Source organism: Carcharodon carcharias, chromosome 32 (genome assembly GCF_017639515.1).
Source record: "Carcharodon carcharias isolate sCarCar2 chromosome 32, sCarCar2.pri, whole genome shotgun sequence".
Taxonomy (NCBI): Eukaryota; Metazoa; Chordata; class Chondrichthyes; order Lamniformes; family Lamnidae; genus Carcharodon; species Carcharodon carcharias.
Window position 1 is genome coordinate 5,465,605 of NC_054498.1, and position 16,380 is coordinate 5,481,984.

The 16,380-nt window shown below is 43.1% G+C and overlaps 1 protein-coding gene across 3 annotated transcripts; it reads left to right on the forward strand.

Annotated features, from left to right (window-relative positions):
- The first annotated feature begins 100 nt into the window (after positions 1-100).
- LOC121272066 (RCC1 domain-containing protein 1-like) lies at positions 101-15,490 on the forward strand. Of its 3 annotated transcripts, none has more exons than XR_005941843.1 (8): positions 101-362; positions 5,934-6,161; positions 8,214-8,367; positions 9,828-9,949; positions 10,996-11,121; positions 12,890-13,113; positions 14,048-14,077; positions 14,547-14,651. XR_005941843.1 is itself a non-coding variant. In XM_041178485.1 (8 exons), exons 1-8 carry the CDS (start codon positions 125-127, stop codon positions 14,687-14,689), a joined length of 1,221 nt encoding a protein of 406 aa, XP_041034419.1. In that variant the 5' UTR covers positions 101-124; the 3' UTR covers positions 14,690-15,490. The 3 variants fall into 3 exon arrangements, 2 of the variants coding, with proteins under 2 accessions (XP_041034419.1, XP_041034420.1); XM_041178485.1 differs by having other exon boundaries at positions 12,890-13,069; positions 14,547-15,490; XM_041178486.1 differs by lacking the exon at positions 14,547-14,651 and having other exon boundaries at positions 14,048-14,379.
- The last annotated feature ends 890 nt before the right edge of the window (positions 15,491-16,380 follow it).

Genomic DNA, 16,380 nt, shown 5'->3' on the forward strand with positions numbered 1-16,380 from the left:
GGGGGGGCCGTTTGCTGAGCGGTGCTTGCTGGGAGTGAGGTCGCGGCCTGGCGGTGTCTGAGTCTGCGCGGGCTGGGGGTGTGTTGGGGGGCGGGGGAGCGGTTTGAATTTGGCGGCCCGGTGAATGGCGGCCCCTGGCTGCTGGTTTGGCTTCGGCTTTAATCGATTCGGGCAGATTGTTAACCGGAGGGAGCGTGAAGCGGACGGGAAAGTACCGGAGCCCCGCCCAGTGACTTGCCCGGCGGAAGCCGAAGCGGGGAGGCCGCGCACGAGCAGTGAGCGGGGAGCCGGCGGTGGGCAGTGTCCGGCGGGTAGGCCCCCTCGGATCAGCCCCGCCTGGAGTCACACAGCCTGCCTGACAGGTTAGTGCCGGGGGGGTGGGGGGCAGGGGGGGGTGGGGGGGAGGGTGGGGAGCAGGGGGGGGTGGGGGGGAGGGTGGGGGGTGGGGGGGAGGGTGGGGGGCAGGGTGGGGGGGGGTTGGAGGGTGGGGGGGGGTTGGAGGGTGGGGGGGGGGTGGTTGGAAGGGGAGGGGGAGTTGGGGGGCAGGGGTGGGGGGGGGTTGGAGGGTGGGGGGGGGTGGTTGGAAGGGGAGGGGGGGTTGGGGGGCAGGGGTGGGGGGGGTTGGGGGGCAGGGGTGGGGGGGGGGGTTGGAGGGTGGGGGGGGGGTGGTTGGAAGGGGAGGGGGGGGTTGGGGGGCAGGGGTGGGGGGGGTTGGGGGAAGGGGAGGGGGGTTGGGGGGCAGGGGTCGGGGGGGGGTGGTTTGGGAGGAGGGGAGGGCCCTCTCAGGATTGAGGATACCCCCCATCGTGTTGTGTGGCACTACCCCCCCCCCCGTGCTAAATGGGATAGATTTCCAACAGACCAAGCAACTCAGGACTGGGCAATCCTAAGGTGCTGTGGGCCATCGGCAGCCCCAGAATTGTACTTGAACACAATCTGTAACCTCATGGCCCGGCATATTCCCCACTCCACCATTACCACCAAGCCAGGGGATCAACCCTCGTTCACTGAAGAGTGCAGGAGGGCATGAGGTGTCAACCTGATGAAGCTACAACACAGGACTACTTGCATACCAAACAGTAGAAGCAGCAGGTGACAGACAGAGCTAAGCGATCCCACAACCAATGGATCAGATCTAAGCTCTGCAGCCCTTGCCACAACTAGTCGTGATTGGTGGTGGACAATTAAACAACTCACTGGAGGAGGAGGCTCCAGAACTAACCCCATCCTCAATGATGGGGGAGCCCAGCACATCAGAGCAAAAGACACGGCTGAAGCATTTGCAACAATCTTCAGCCAGAAGTGCCAAATAGATGATCCATCTTGGCCTCCTCCTGAGGTCCCCAGCATCATAGATGCCGGTCTTCAGCCAATTCAATTCACTCCAAGTGATATCAAGAAACGACTGAAGGCACTGAATACTGCAAAGGCTATGGGAACTGACAATATTCCAACACTTATCTCCAGAACTAGCTGCGCCTGTAGCCAAGCTGTTCCAGTACAGCTACATCACTGGCATCAACCTGGCAATATGAAAAATTGCCCAGGTATGTCCTGTCCTCAAAAAGCAGGACAAAACCAACCCAGCCAATTACCACCCCATCAGCCTATTCTCGATCATCATGGAAGGGATTGTTGCAGTGCATCAGACAGCACTTACTCAGAAACAACCTGCTCACTGATGCTCAGTTTGGGTCCTGCCAGGGCCACTCAACTCCTGACCTCATTCCAACCTTAGTCCAAACATGGACAAAAGAGCTTAACTCCAGAGGTGAGTTGAAAGTAACTGCTATTGACGTCAAGGCTGCATTTGACTGGGTGTGGCTTCAAGGAGCCATGGCAAAACTGGAGTCAATGGGAATCAGGAGGAAAGCTCTCCACCGGTTGGAGTCATACCTACCACAAAGGAAAATGGTTGCAGTTGTTGGAGGTCACTCATCTCAGTCCCAGAACATCGCTGCAGGAGTTCCTTAGGGTAATGTCCTCGGCCCAACCATGTTCAGCTGCTTCATCAATGACCTTCCTTCCATCATAAGGTTAAATGTAGGGATGATTGCACAATATTTAGCACGATTCTCAACTCCTCAGATACTGAAGCAGTTGACGTCCATATACAGCAAGACCTGGACAACTTTCAGGCTTGGGCTGATAAGTGGCATTCATGTCACACAAGTGCCATGCAAAGATCATCTCCAACAAGACAGAATCCAACTATCTTCCCTGACATTCAATGGCATTACCATTGCTGAATACCCCACTAGCAACATCCTGCGGTTTACCATTGACCAGAAACTGAACTGGACTAGCCATATAAATACTGTGGCTACAAGAGCAGGTGAGAGATGGGAATCTTGTGACAAGTAACTCACCTCCTGACTCCCCAAAGTCTGTCCACCATCTACAAGTCAGGAGTGTGATGGAATACTCTCCACTTGCCTGGATGAGTGCAGCTCCCACAACGCTCAAGAAGCTCATCACCATCCATGACAAAGCAGCCTGCTTGATTGGCACCATGTCCAATACCTCCAGCATCCACTCCCTCCACCACTGATGCACAGTGGCATTAATGTGTGCCATTTTCAAGGTGCATTGCAGCAACTAAACAAGGCTCCTCCAATAGCACCTTCCAAACCTGTGACCTCTACCATCTAGAAGGACAAGGGCAGCAGACACATGGGAACACCATCACCTGCAAGTTCCCCTCCAAGCTACACACCATCCTGACTTGGAAATATATCACCATTCCCTTCAGCCTCGCTGGGTCAAAATCCTGGAACTCCCTATCAGCACTGTGGGTGTACCTACACCACAGAGACTGCAGCGGTTCAAGAAGGCAGCTCACCACCACCTTCTCAAGGACAGTTAGGGATGGGTAATAAATGCTGCCTAGCCAGCACTGCCCATGTCCTGTGAAAGAATAAACAAAAAGTTGAGGGCATGTTTCAGGTGAGAGGACATCTCGGGTGAGGGTGGGCATTCTCAGTGAGTGTGCATCCATTAGATAAATGTGCACCCCTCAGGTGAATGAGCGTGCACCTTCAGTTGCGTGTACATGTATCTCAGGTATTTCAGATGGATTATGAACTAGAGAAGTGTGAAGTTATCCATTTTGGAAGGGAAAATAGAATAAAGATTAGAACTTTTTAAAATTCTGAGACAGAGAAATGTTTGCATTCAGAGGGACCTGGGTATCCTTGTACACAAATCACGAAAAGTTTTGAGCAGGTACAGCAACCAATTAGGAAGGCAAATGGTTTGTGAGCCTTTAATGCAAAGGGTATTGGAGTTTTTTGGGCTTTGGTTGGGACTACACCTGGAGTACTGTTCAGCTTTGGTCTCCTTGTTCAGTCAAATCACATATAAGCAAGAATTTTGGTGGTCTTTTCATTTTTGCTTCCTTCTAACGGCTCATCCTCCTCCTCGGGACATTCTCCTGTGTGACCAATGGCTTCTTTCTAAGAGGTTGGAACTGCTTTGTTCTTGCACCAAATCGCATTAATCATGTTAGACATCTGATCCCGGAACTCGTTGGTTTCAGGCAGGCACCACCCATCCCACACTTTGCCTTTGTTGCGATAAATTATCTTCCTTAAACTCTCCGTGTCCAGGTCTCTCAGCTGGTAAAACATCAGTCCTGTTTTTGCACTCTCATTCTGGATCTTGCCATCATAGCAATTGGCCTCTTCCTTTGGTCAATTGTTTAACTATTCACCGTCATTCATGAATGGATGTGGTAGGACTGCAGAGCTTCAATCTGATCCGTTGGCCATGGGATTGCTTATCTCTATCTCTGGCATGCTGCTTCCACAGTTGAGCATGCTTGTAATCCTGCGTTGTAGCTTCACCAGATTGGCACCTCATTTTCAAGTGCATTCATCATGAACCACGGTTGGTTGCCTGGCTTGAAGGTACTTGTAGTGAAGGATATGCCGGGCCCTGAGGTTACAGATTGTGGCAGAATACAAGTCTGTTGGTGCTGATAGTTCACAGTGTTTCATATATGTCCAGGTTTTAGCTACTGGAGATGTTCTGAATCTGTCCCTGTTGTAATCAGGTGAAGAGGGTTCGAATGGTTCCCTGCTTTTTCCCTCTCCCCTTCTGACTGCAACAGGTTTTTTTTTAAAAAGGGATATACCTGCCAATTCACAGTGTGATTGTAAAAGAACCAATCAGACAGATTGTCTTGAGTTTAACAAAGAGGTTAGTTTTATTACAATTAAACCGATCTAAGTAAAAGAATAAAGTACACACTGACTTTCACTCATACACACATGTATGGATTACAGAATTGGGAAGGATAGATTGGCCCAAGTTAAGAGTCTGTCAAAAAAGGAACAAGTGTTTACAGTTAGTTTAGTGACTCTGCTGACTTTAGACTGAATCCGGTGGTTTTCTGCTTTCAGTGTCGAGGTGGTTTAAAATTGTAGAAGTTCTTCTGGAGACACAGCTGTGGAGTTAAGTTCTTTCTTTCAAATCTTGAGTCTGTTGCACATGGAGAGAGTCAGCAATATCAGGCAGGGCCCAAAACTGCAATTTGGAGAGAGAGAGGCAAGAAGGCCTGCTGCTTGTCCAGTTCTACAGAAAAAGCATGTGCTTAAAATGCACAAAGGGGTTGGCTTGTCATATGACCACCCTCTCCAACTGCCAGTAGTTCAAACATGATTGCATATTCCAATTGTAACTTGATTAGCTCATGTCTGGAGAGCGATCTTAAACCAGGGCATGTCTGGAGAGCGATCTTAAACCAGGGTCCCATTGTCCAAGCAATTAGCCTTTAATGGTCTCCCAACAGTTGAGTTAGTGATTGTCAAAGTTGCCTTGTTAATGCAGCAGGACATGTGAGTCCCCATCATTCCCCAAGGGATTTAAAAGATTTAAAAGATTATCATTCCCCAAGGGGTTATTGCCTTTGATGGTTTCTGCAGACATGCTATCTCCATTTCAATGGGAGTTGGAATGTACAATAATGTAAATTAGGTGTTCATCTTGGCTGTGAGTTCAAGTCACTTTTAATCTATGTTTTTTAAAATGTCTGGTTTTTGAAAAAGTTCACTTTATGTTTCCAGCTGGTGGATTAAAAATCATTTGGCAAAAAGCACATCATTATGACTGTGCTGTTTAGCATGGTAGTAATGGTACACAACATAAAGGGGGGTGTTATCCACATGAAGACAGGATTTTGTTTCATAGTTTCATAAACAAATGCATTTGCGACAGGTAGATTGGTGAGGATTTAGTCAAGTAGATTCTTAACTCGTATTAGTTTTCTTACCACCTGTCACAAACCAGTCTGGCAGCTATGTCCTTCAAGACTTGGTCACTAGTGGTGCTACCAAGCCAATCTTGGTGATGGACATTGAAGTCTTCCAGAGTACATTCTTTGTTCTTGCTATGTTTGGTGCTTCTTCCAAGTGGAGTTCAACATGGTGTGTACCGATCTGGCTGATGAAGTGTGGTAGGTGGTAATCAAGAGGTTTTATTGCTAGTGTTTGATCTGATACCATGAGACTTTATAGGGACTGGAGTCAGTGTTGAGGGCTCCTAGGAGCACACCCTCCCAACTATGCTGCAGAGCTATCATACTTCCCCAGGGATGGTGCCTTTACTTCATATATTTTGATACCTATATCTAACAAAATCTATCAGTCTGAGCCTTGAAGTACTTTGTTTTAATACTGCTTTTTCCTGCAACATAGAGATTGCCACACAGTAGGCCATTTGGCCTACTGCATCTCTGCTGGAAAAAACACTGCTATTAAGATGAAATATGGTCTATGGGACAAAGTATTGGAGTGATGCTGGGATCAATACCTTCAGGAGAGGAAAAAAGTACAGATTTATAGTAATTTGATGGCCTATTGTACTCTTGCAGGTCAAACTAAACCCTGTAGAACATGTTCCATCTCATTAACTTTGTTTCATTTTTGTTTCAGGTGATGGATCTGTTTATTTCTTTGGTTTTGTTGATGGTCGCCCTTGGCATCAGGTGTGTAAGCGAGGCAGTCAATGTTGCACAGATATCCTGTCCTCTGAGAAATACTTGCTAATGTTATGGCAGGACAGAGTGGTATGCTGGGATATCCAAAACCTCTATACCGGAGAGCCCATGGGTGATGCGACTTGGACAAGGGAGTTGAAAGAGGAAGAGAGGCATATTACAGGTATAGTAAATTAAAATGCAGAGTCTTCACCTGATTCTAATCCAATTGCTCTCCTTTGCTTTCTATAACTTCACATTTTCTGCCTTTTTATGCTATGTTTCCTTGCTGAGTATGTTTGCATAAGTGTCACTGGTTTTCCACTACTTGCCCATGTGACACAATATCATTTCAAGGTGCAAATTGGCCTGCATCTACCTTTACCCTTCTAGATACACTTAGTGGATTTGGAGCAGGTACCCTGACTTTTTTTTAAACATGCCTATTTCTTCCCTCCTGTTACAGGCAGTGTAGTTCAAGTCCGTTGTAATACCCCCTACCAACTGAGACCAATTCACTCAGCAGAGATGGGGTTGAGCTTTTGAATGTGTGTAGCTGAGCTGCTAATTACTGTAACTGAGCTAACAGAGTCTTGCAGTCAGAGCTTCTCGCCTTTAACCTAAATTTTCCTAAGTTTCCTGGTCCCTCAAATAGGTTTCTTAAAATAAAAGTCATAAACATTTAGTTTGGTGGAGAGATTGTGGTGGGAAGATGGTTATTGGTATTGGATTGTGGTGGTTCACAAATTCATATAACCTCAAATTTATTTCATTGAAGTAATATACATCTACTAAAGCTTTGACCTTACTGCTTGCATTATGGCTGTCAGAAGACTTGCTGCTCTTAGTATCTTTTGGTCTCCATTCATGACCGTTGAAACTTTGTTGTGTGGCTTAAGCTTAGGATCTGACATTGTTGCCTCACCAGCAAGAAGAGGCAGACCTGTTTCAGCGTATGTACAATGAATGAGACTTCCCCTTTTAAAGTGACACTTTTTTTGTGTGTGGGGAAGGTGACTGGCCTCCACAGTGACATCACTGACATCAGTTGGAAAACTATAGGTGCACACCCGTGGCCCATTTTTTATAATAATACATTTGATGGACCAGCTCTTGAGTAAGACATTGGTAAGAATGACCCTTAGCTGTTAGTGAATAACATTACACTTCAACTATTGTTACACCCACTTAACTAGCAAACCTTTTATTGAGTGCTTGTAACTAAAACTATGTGAATGCTTTCTGACTGGATTAATATCCATTGGTATAGTTCATATTAAGACACTAGGAAAAACAGTTCAGTATGACAGTGTAGTATGTCAGCAACTCCTGTAGATGTATGCTGGGTACACTGTACACCAGCCAGCAGAGAATCCTACCGCTGAGAACGACATTTAAACTGTGTGATAGAGGAGTGGGTATTCACTTGCTTATAATCTCATAGCACAGCAGCTGTATAAACATGCTCTACAATGAACTTGATTCTGCTATACAAATACCCAAATGTTCAGATACCCTATACAGTTCATACTGCAGAATTGGCTTTTCTGTTGTGAGTAAACATAGGAAATTGAATGGGAACTTTTGAGTCAAGGGAGCAAAGAATGGTGATGTGTATGTATCCCAATGTAAATCAGTAGTAAATGAGTTAGCACTCCCCTCACATTACCCAAGGTGTACGACTGCTTTAAGCATGTATATTAATCTACCAGTCGAAAAGAGAATTGAACCTGATTGATGTGGCTTGCTGGTTAAAATAAATGGCTGAGGTTAACGACATGCCATATAGGTCCTGACAGTATCTGATTCTATGCCAGGATGGTAGGGATGCTACATTTAGCCTCACTCTCCTTAAATTAGCAAGCAGTAGAGAAACCAGAACACGCTGGGAAAATGTAGCAGGTTTCCCAGTATTTTTGAAGAGAATACCCAAAACCTTAATTTTGTTTTGTTGCTGAAGGACCTATGCATTTACAGCTTTATCATGTCTTGAGATTGGGAATTGTTGGATAGTGATCAGGAGTAGGAACTTGGGCTGAGTTACTGCTCTCTAGCCCAGCGTCACAGAGGTAATCAGAAATACCCTATTGTTTATCCAGATGGATTTGTTAACTCAGCGCAGACCCTGAATCAAACTTTGGGTCTTCTCTATATGACTCAAAGCTGCTTTCCTTTAATTGCCAGGGAATAGCAGAGGTAAAACACTTACTTTCTCCCTGTATTTTCTCCCTCTCAGCACTTCCATTGATCCCTGATGGCTATGTTATAACAGCTCCTCCATTTTACAAACCATTGTCACCACAGCTTCGTGCAAGAAAGCTGGCACTTGGCAGTGAGCATGCTATCTTACTGAGCTTTGATTGGACAGTGTATTCCTGGGGCTCAGGACGGTAAGATTTATTCTGTAGCTGTGTGTATGTTGGTACATTTAATGAACCACGTTCTGGATTGTAGGCTGAATATATACAGTCGTTAAAAGATTCAGTAGCAGTCAAGTTTTTGGTTTGAATCTCGTTACTGAAATGTGTTTTTGTATCTAATCTTGAGGGATCAGTGTGGCACCCATGTGGGTTAAAACACTGTTTTTCACATCAATTTGAACGGATGATGGAATTCTCACCTCTTTGCTGCTCATAACAAGCTGATGCAAAATAAGAAAATAATTTCTTATTAAGGCTGGGTGTCTTGTTTTTTTTCTGTTGTGCCATTTTTTTTCTACCTTAAGTTGCTATATAAATGCATATTGTTGCCTTGGATATTAATGTTTTTAATTAGATTTTAAATTCAGGATGATAGTGCTTTTATTATCTTTAAAATCAGTTCTGCTTTACCTTTCAAACCATTATTTCAGTCCCTAATTGCTCCAAATTTCATCTTTAATGTTATCTGATTGAATTATATTTTTCTGCACATTATGCACTTATTGCTTTTTTTGATATTTGACCAGGGTCATTTTGACATGATCTCTGAAAATGTGGTCATGTCCAACCTCAGCAGCAGTAACGTACAAGTTACATATTGGATTAGGATTAACACACTGGATTGTATATCTTTGACTGGAGCCAGTTTAAAATTAGTCATCCGACAATAATTTCACATCTGAAATGTGCTGATAATGTCACATAATCTGGCTATAATGAGCATCCCTGATGGCCCACTGGATAATAGAAGCCATAAAAATCTGAAGGTCTAATTTGATTGCTTGCTTTTGCTGAGTTGTTCGGTCACAAGTTCAGCTGAATGTTACCATTGGGTTGACTGCCTTTGGGTCGGGGAGAATTGTACCAGTCTGGGTTCCAGCTCCTGCTTGATATCCACTGACTCTTATGGAAAATTAGCACATTTTGGCAGCATTGGACTTGTCTATTATAAAATCCCAAGAGTAAATATAGTACCCTGCTGTCATTAATTGTACAGACTTACACATGAGGGGCTGGAGGGCAGTGAGCACCACTAGAAAAGTACAGCAGCACCTTCAGGATAGAAAAGAGAATATTGGGAAAAAAATTCATTTGGGGAAAATGCTTTGTGGGTGTTGACATGGAGCTGATTTGACATCCCTATAGGTGCTGTGATCTTTTTTAAAAATACTGTTGATAGTATCCTATGATAAATTTGAACACACATCTCCTTCCTCCAAACTCCCAGCTGTTTCAACCCTTTTCTATAAGCCCTCCACCTTTCCATTCCTCCCAGCTTTAAAAGCATCTTTTTCTACTATGCTGACACTCCCACTGTTGTTGACTGTTTCTCCTCTGTGAAGCCCCTTGGGACATTTACATTGGTAAAGAACTTGAGGTTGTAAATATCCAAACAGTAGTTGTTTTTCAGCAATGCAACCTTTTTACAGGCATGGTCAGTTGGGACATGGTAGCGTTGAGGACGAAGCAGAGCCACGTATTGTGGAGGCGTTACATGGGCTGGCAATGGCTGAAGTAGCAGCTGGGAGCTGGCATTCTGTGAGTGCAAGTGGTAAGATTTGTCATTGCAGCAACATTTTATTTGCCATATATTTACAGACACCTGATACACTTGTTGTACACAGTTCTCCAACACTGAGTCTCCTGCTAAACTGGAGGCAGATGGTGCAGAATTTATCTTCTGCGTCGGAAAACTGCATCAGTATCCTCACTACTGCCTGCTGATAAGGTGTATTTATCTCTATCCCCTAATGGCAGGCTCTGCTGTTAACTGTATATTAATTGGGTGCTTACTTATATTCAGATGGTGGGCTTTAACTGGTGTTCTGTATATAAGAGCAGACTGAAACTGTGGCTGCTGTCTTTGACTCCAGTTTCATCCTTCACTGCCTGGCTGTCTGAGATCGAATAACTGTTTCATCTACAAGGCTGCACCAAAACAACTTTTCCTCCCATTTCTTCTCCTTGCACATACTGGGGCATCACCTGCCCCCAATACCTTGTCCTGGTGGCCATTTTTTTTATGAGTCTAACTGTTGAATTACAGCAGGTTATTCAACTAAGGAAGTCATCAGAGCTGAGCTTGATCTTGTTCTTATTTTAATGCCCAAGGATGGCCATTTTTTAAGCAGTAGTTTCAGGATAGTGATCATTTGCCACCAGTTAAATATGCAAGTCTGCTTTAGCAATGTATTTCCTTATAACTTGTCATAATTAGATCTTTTTTAAAAAAATTGGCTCCTTTTTCCTCAGGGATCCATCTGATGACTTTACTAGGATCAGCTAACTTGGGACAGAGCAAGGATCAATTATGGGACTTGCTGCTCTGTATACTCTGGTACAACACTATGCATTTATCCAATTTAGCAGTTTCTAGTAGTATTTTGTTGAGGACCCATTAATGGTCCACTGAGTGGGGTACTATGATTACTTAGAGCTCCCTCAATAACTGAGAAACCACAGGAATTGAAAACATAACTATTATAAAAGCTAAATCAACATTTGCCATCAGTTAAATATGCAAGTCTGCTTTAGCAATGTATTTCCTTATAACTTGTCATAATTAGATCTTATGTCTTTTTTTTTAAAAATCCTTAGTATCAGGAGACCTATATGTGTGGGGATGGAATGAGTCAGGCCAGTTGGGACTGCCAACAAAGTCATGTTCAGAGGAGGAACATCAGAAACACTCCCAGCAGAAGGTGCTTTCTGGACAGGGAGAGGGTAAGGAAATGTTATGTTCCTCTGAAAAGTAAGAACATTTGCAACAAGAATTAAGTTGCAGGATTTGTCTTTAAAGTGCTAGATGTTCCCTGGTTACATTGACATTCTGCACCGTAATAAATACTGGTGTGCAGTATTACCTAAAGAAATGTTTGTTCTGTGTGTACTGCAGACTTGCTGAGTCACTTTACTAGTTTTGAAGAGTCTGTAATCCCACACAAGCAGAGGCATATTTTGCTACTTTGCTAATGTTAGTGATAAAATCAGTGAGTTCTTCACTTAAAATAGGTGGAGGAAAAGATTACCTTTGACTGTGTTTCATATTCCCCTTTCCCTCCCAGAAACACGTGTGTGGTGGTCTTCTCTCGTTGCATTGTGAAAACTTGGTGAATATAGGTTGCCCCTTGCTTAAAAGTGCCATACAGAAATGTGGTATATGTTCATTAAGCTTTATGTGACCTTTGATCATATAAGAAATAATTTGTTGTCATTTGTACTTTATGTTAAAATGTTCTTTCAAACCTTGTTGCAGAACGGGTTTACACTATTTATAACAGAAGGGTCAGCACCACTGTGTTATTTTGTAATCGTAACAAGGAACATGGCAGAACAAAAAGTCTTTGCTAGCAAACTGCATTTTAATATGCCAATCCTTAGTATTGTCTCTTTTTCACCACTCCTCTCTCCTAAAGACACTTATAGGGATACTATTCCATGTATGTCGCTTGCCCTCCAGCACCTCACCTGAGTGATTATTCTTGAGTTTACACAATATATTTCAAGTTTGGTCATGTGATACGCCACAGCTGACCCTGATTCTGCCCTGTGCATTTTCAAGTGGGGATTGCTTGATAGAATTTAGGAAATTTTCTTTCCCGAAGCATAGGAAGGCTGAGTGCAACTGCAGTGTCCTTACTATGGTTCCATTAACTAACTCAATTGACTGTCAATTCCGAAACCTCCCTGGTCTTAGGAACACCGGAGCAGGAGTCGGCCATTCAGCCTGTTGAGCCTGCTCAGTCGTTCAATACGATCATGGCTGATCATCCACGTCAGTGCCCTTTTCCCACACTATCCCCATATCCCAGTGTGTGGCTCAGCTACTCGCTGTCTTAACTGACTGGGCCATCCATGTCCAAATGTCCAACTGTTTTAAATATGTGTTAATTTAGATTCTGTCATGCTCTTTTGTATTACAGTATTGCCTCCAACAATAAGTCCAGCATCAGAGGCAGCTGAGGCACTCGTGCCTTTGGAAGTAGCAAAACCATTCCAGAATGGTGATTTCTCCTTCTGCCTTGAGCCAAAAGTTCCTAATGCCATTTGTTGTTGTGCTAGCTTTTTTTGAATCTCACTGTGGGCAGGCTGAGTTCTCAGCACGCCTCCACAGGATGGTATTTTTTTTAGTATGTGGTTTCCCCACAGACACTTCAAAGTTGCAAAATTGGTTTTGTGCAAACTGCATGTGAGGGTTTAGCATGTGTAGAATAGTGTTAAAAGTTATTCAGAGCAATTAGATATCTGTGATCCTTACACTCGAAAAGTTGATGCAGAATCTGCCCCAACTTAGAAAGGAGACAGATTGAGCATCAATGGGAACCGACAAATTACTCTACTTGTTTTCACTTGATGTGATTCATTAAATGGCCAAAGCTTTTAATGATAGTAGTTATAAACAGCAATAAATAAACATGCAGTATTTGTAAAGGTTAGCTGGTATTTGCATATTTATTTTAAACTTAATCTCTAACTTCAATTTTACACACAGGCACAACGTCCCTGAGTGATGTACATGACACGGTTATAAAATCTACAAATGGAAAAGCAGCCAGGAAAGATTTGAATGTGTTCATCTCAATCCAGGCATTTCCTGCACTGCTAGATTTGCCAGAGGAGTTGGAGGTCAGCAAGGTCAGCTGTGGGTCACGACATACTGCAGCCATCACCAGTACGTAACAGTGGGCTCTGAATACTGGTTACATATTTCTCTAGGTAAACTTGTCTGAACAAAACTGATTTTGTTTTGGTGGTTTCTCAGTGCATAACCACTAAGCTCCATTGTAAAACAAATCACTTTAATGCTGTGATAATGTGGAATCTTAACAGAAGTGAAAGGTCTTGGCGGTTCCCTTCCCTACTGTCCAGATGAGATGGAAAACTCTGGAGGGTGCCTGATATCATTCCTGACTGAGATTTGGGTTTCCTTGTAAGAGTGCAAGCTTGCACAAACAGCGGTGTGATAATTACCAGATAACCTGTTTCTGATGTTGATTGAGGGAATGAATATTGGCTAGGACACCAGGGAGAACTCTCCTGCTTTCCTTCAAACTAGTACTGTGGGATCTTTTACATCCACCTGAAAGGGCAGATATCAAGGTCATATCAAGTTTCGTGCACAGTTTGCACTGATCAGAAAATCTATCCCAAAAAGAGAAAACAAAATCAGAAATGAAATGAATAAGCTGGAAATACACAACAGGACTAAAGGAAGAAAGCCAAATTAATGTGCAAAACCTGTCTTTAGATGCTAATGCGGCCTCTATTTCTGGCACTTTTGTGTCTGATGTGAACTGTAGTAGCAATTTCAGTCAAGCTCTTGGGTCTTGTTATTTGAATACACTGCCTAGAAATTTCTACGGGATAAATCAGTGAGCATTAGTCTATTTTTTAAATAGTTGGATTTATTTTCATTTCTTTCGTGATGTGGAAGCATTCGCTATTGAGATTATTAAGATAATTGATTTCATCGCTAACAAACCTTAGAACTTGAATTTGCATTTGAAATTCTATTCGTGGACTTGGCAAAATGTGGCCTAATCTTCATATTTTATATATGTGTCTATATAAAGATTTTAACATTAGAACTTTTCAGTGAAAGCTCCTAAAGTAGTTTTGACATAACCCTGTCATTTTCCCTCTTTTCCAGGGGGAGGAAAGCTCTTCACCTGGGGCTGGGGTAAGTATTAATCAAATTGGCAACTGAAACAAGCTTTAGTGTTGATTTTGATTCAGTTAGTAGTCTCCTCTGGACTAGAAGGTTGAGAGTTGGAATTCTTATCCTAACCTGCCAATCATGAAGTATTCAGCTTCGTTATAGATGCCATCTTTCGAATCGGTTTCTGTTCTGTTCTGACAGATGTTGAAGGTGCCATGATTCTATTTAAAGAGTGTGCAGCTCTCCTTGAGTCCTTCAGCCTAACTATCGCCAGATCAAACAGACAAATTAAGTTATTCATCTCAGTGGTGGGTTGTGGGATGTTGCTGGTATAAAATGCAGGGTGGGAGGGTGGGATGCATTTTCCTATATAACAGTTACTGTGCTTCAAAAGTGATTCATGAGTGAAATGCCTTGAGACTTTCCTGTATGGATGCAAGTATATTATTTTCACAGTAAGTTTTACAGATCGTTTGTTTCTATTTTCCAGGTAGCTATGGGCAGCTTGGCCACGGACAGACTGATAGTTCTGATCTTCCACGGCTTGTTGAGTACTTTGTACAAAACCATCTTTATGTCCTGGATGTTGTCTGTGGACCGTGGAACACTTTTGTGTTTGCGCGACAGGAATAATTTTAAACCTTGGGTGAATTGTGTTCTTTCAATCACTGGAATAAGGGTGTTTAAGATCTTATGGAAAATCAGCACAATGGCCCAGTGAGCAATCATGTACTAAACCATAGTAACTGGAATTGTTGGTTTTTGATTCCCATTATTACCTCGGGCACTAGCAGACATACTCATGGGTTAGGAAGAAGACAGCTGTTTCCTGCTGCTGATTTGTTATCCATTGACCTGTATTTGATGCTGCACATGTGCAGGCATCTGATGAGGGCAGAATTGTGGTTACTCCTGTGATAAAGTTAATCTGCTGACAATTTTTATCTTGACTTTTGAGGAGAAAGATCACATTGGAGGGACTGAAGTACTCACAGGACTGTGACCCTGCAGGAGTCGGCACTTTCAGGAAAAGAAAATGTTGCCAAATGTAAAGCTTTAGTATCAGAACAACAAGACTGACATGGGAATGAAGCAACTGATTAGGATCAGAAAATGTTTATAAAAGGCTGCAATAAATTGGAGACTTTGTTAACTTATTAATTTCTATTGATGCAGCGAGCAGTGCAAAAAGAACAGATTTCCGGTCATACTGCTCAATTTCACAGGTATATGGTTGTAATGTCTCAACTCTGGTCTACTCTGTTTTCCTCACTATCCACCTTTCCAACTTGCCTCATCTCTCCACCTTCAAAAAAAACCTATCTGATCACCTTGACTTAAGCTGCTTCCTGTAGCGCGCTCTCAGCTCATAGCTGAACCCTATTGTGTACATGAATATTCATGAAATATTAAAAATTAAATATTTCATATCAATGGAAATGTTTTTTCTCAACACCATTCAAACTAAAGGAACATTTCACTTTCAGTGGAACTTAAAAAAAAATTAAATAACTTTTCTGCAAATTAGTTTTCAAGCATATTTATAGAAAATCTCACTCATCACTTCTGTAGTGAGTGAGTGCCCAAGTTGATGGTTTGTGGACTGAATCCATCCCCTGAGCTCTTTTTACCCAGCCTGTGATTCACTCCTTCCTTCTATATTTGTGCATGATGCTGACTTTACTGGACAGCCCAAAGTTGTTGCCGTTTTCACATCCTTTTAATATCCGATACTGTAGTTTGCAACACTTAGCCGACTGGGGTGTACACTTAATTGCCACTGGTTCAGCTGACTCCTGCTAAAGAATCCCCCTGAGATTGGATGTTGCCAAAGTCTGCATCTGCTGCAAATGTAGGAGTTTTCTTTCTTCCTCTATCAGCATGGATGCTCATGGCCTTCTGTATATTTTAGAGTCTCTGAAGCCTTTCTTCCATTGTTTTGAGGCCTACAGATGCTGTGCAGATAAGTTGAACAGGTAAACTTGGGAACTGAAATGCTGTACTTACTGTTCGATCCTTGATCCTACGTTGCCGTTTAGTCTGTGGCTGACGTGGGGCACCAAAACACTGTTCCTAGGATTTGCTTTGTATAAACTGAGGAATATTCTCTCCTTGCCTCATTCCACAGAGGACTCTAGTTTGTCCCACTCTGACTGACAGGTGATGTCAGTGATGTGCGTTGTGCAAACCATTTTCATCTGCAGTGTTTCCCCTGAATTTACTCCCCTTTCTGATCTTGACCCACTTGTCAAAATCTATCCTCAAACTTGTTCCCTGCATTTTTCTCTTTTGCAGCATTGTCCCTGCTGATTTTTCTGGAGTTC

Bases quoted from the DNA above. Each gene is read 5' to 3' on its own strand.
- LOC121272066 (XM_041178485.1), top strand. From the start codon at position 125: ATGGCGGCCCCTGGCTGCTGGTTTGGCTTCGGCTTTAATCGATTCGGG. The intron at 363-5,933 runs GTTAGTGCCGGG...TTTTTGTTTCAG, and splicing joins TCACACAGCCTGCCTGACAG to GTGATGGATCTGTTTATTTC. The intron at 13,070-14,047 runs GTACGTAACAGT...CCTCTTTTCCAG, and splicing joins ACATACTGCAGCCATCACCA to GGGGAGGAAAGCTCTTCACC.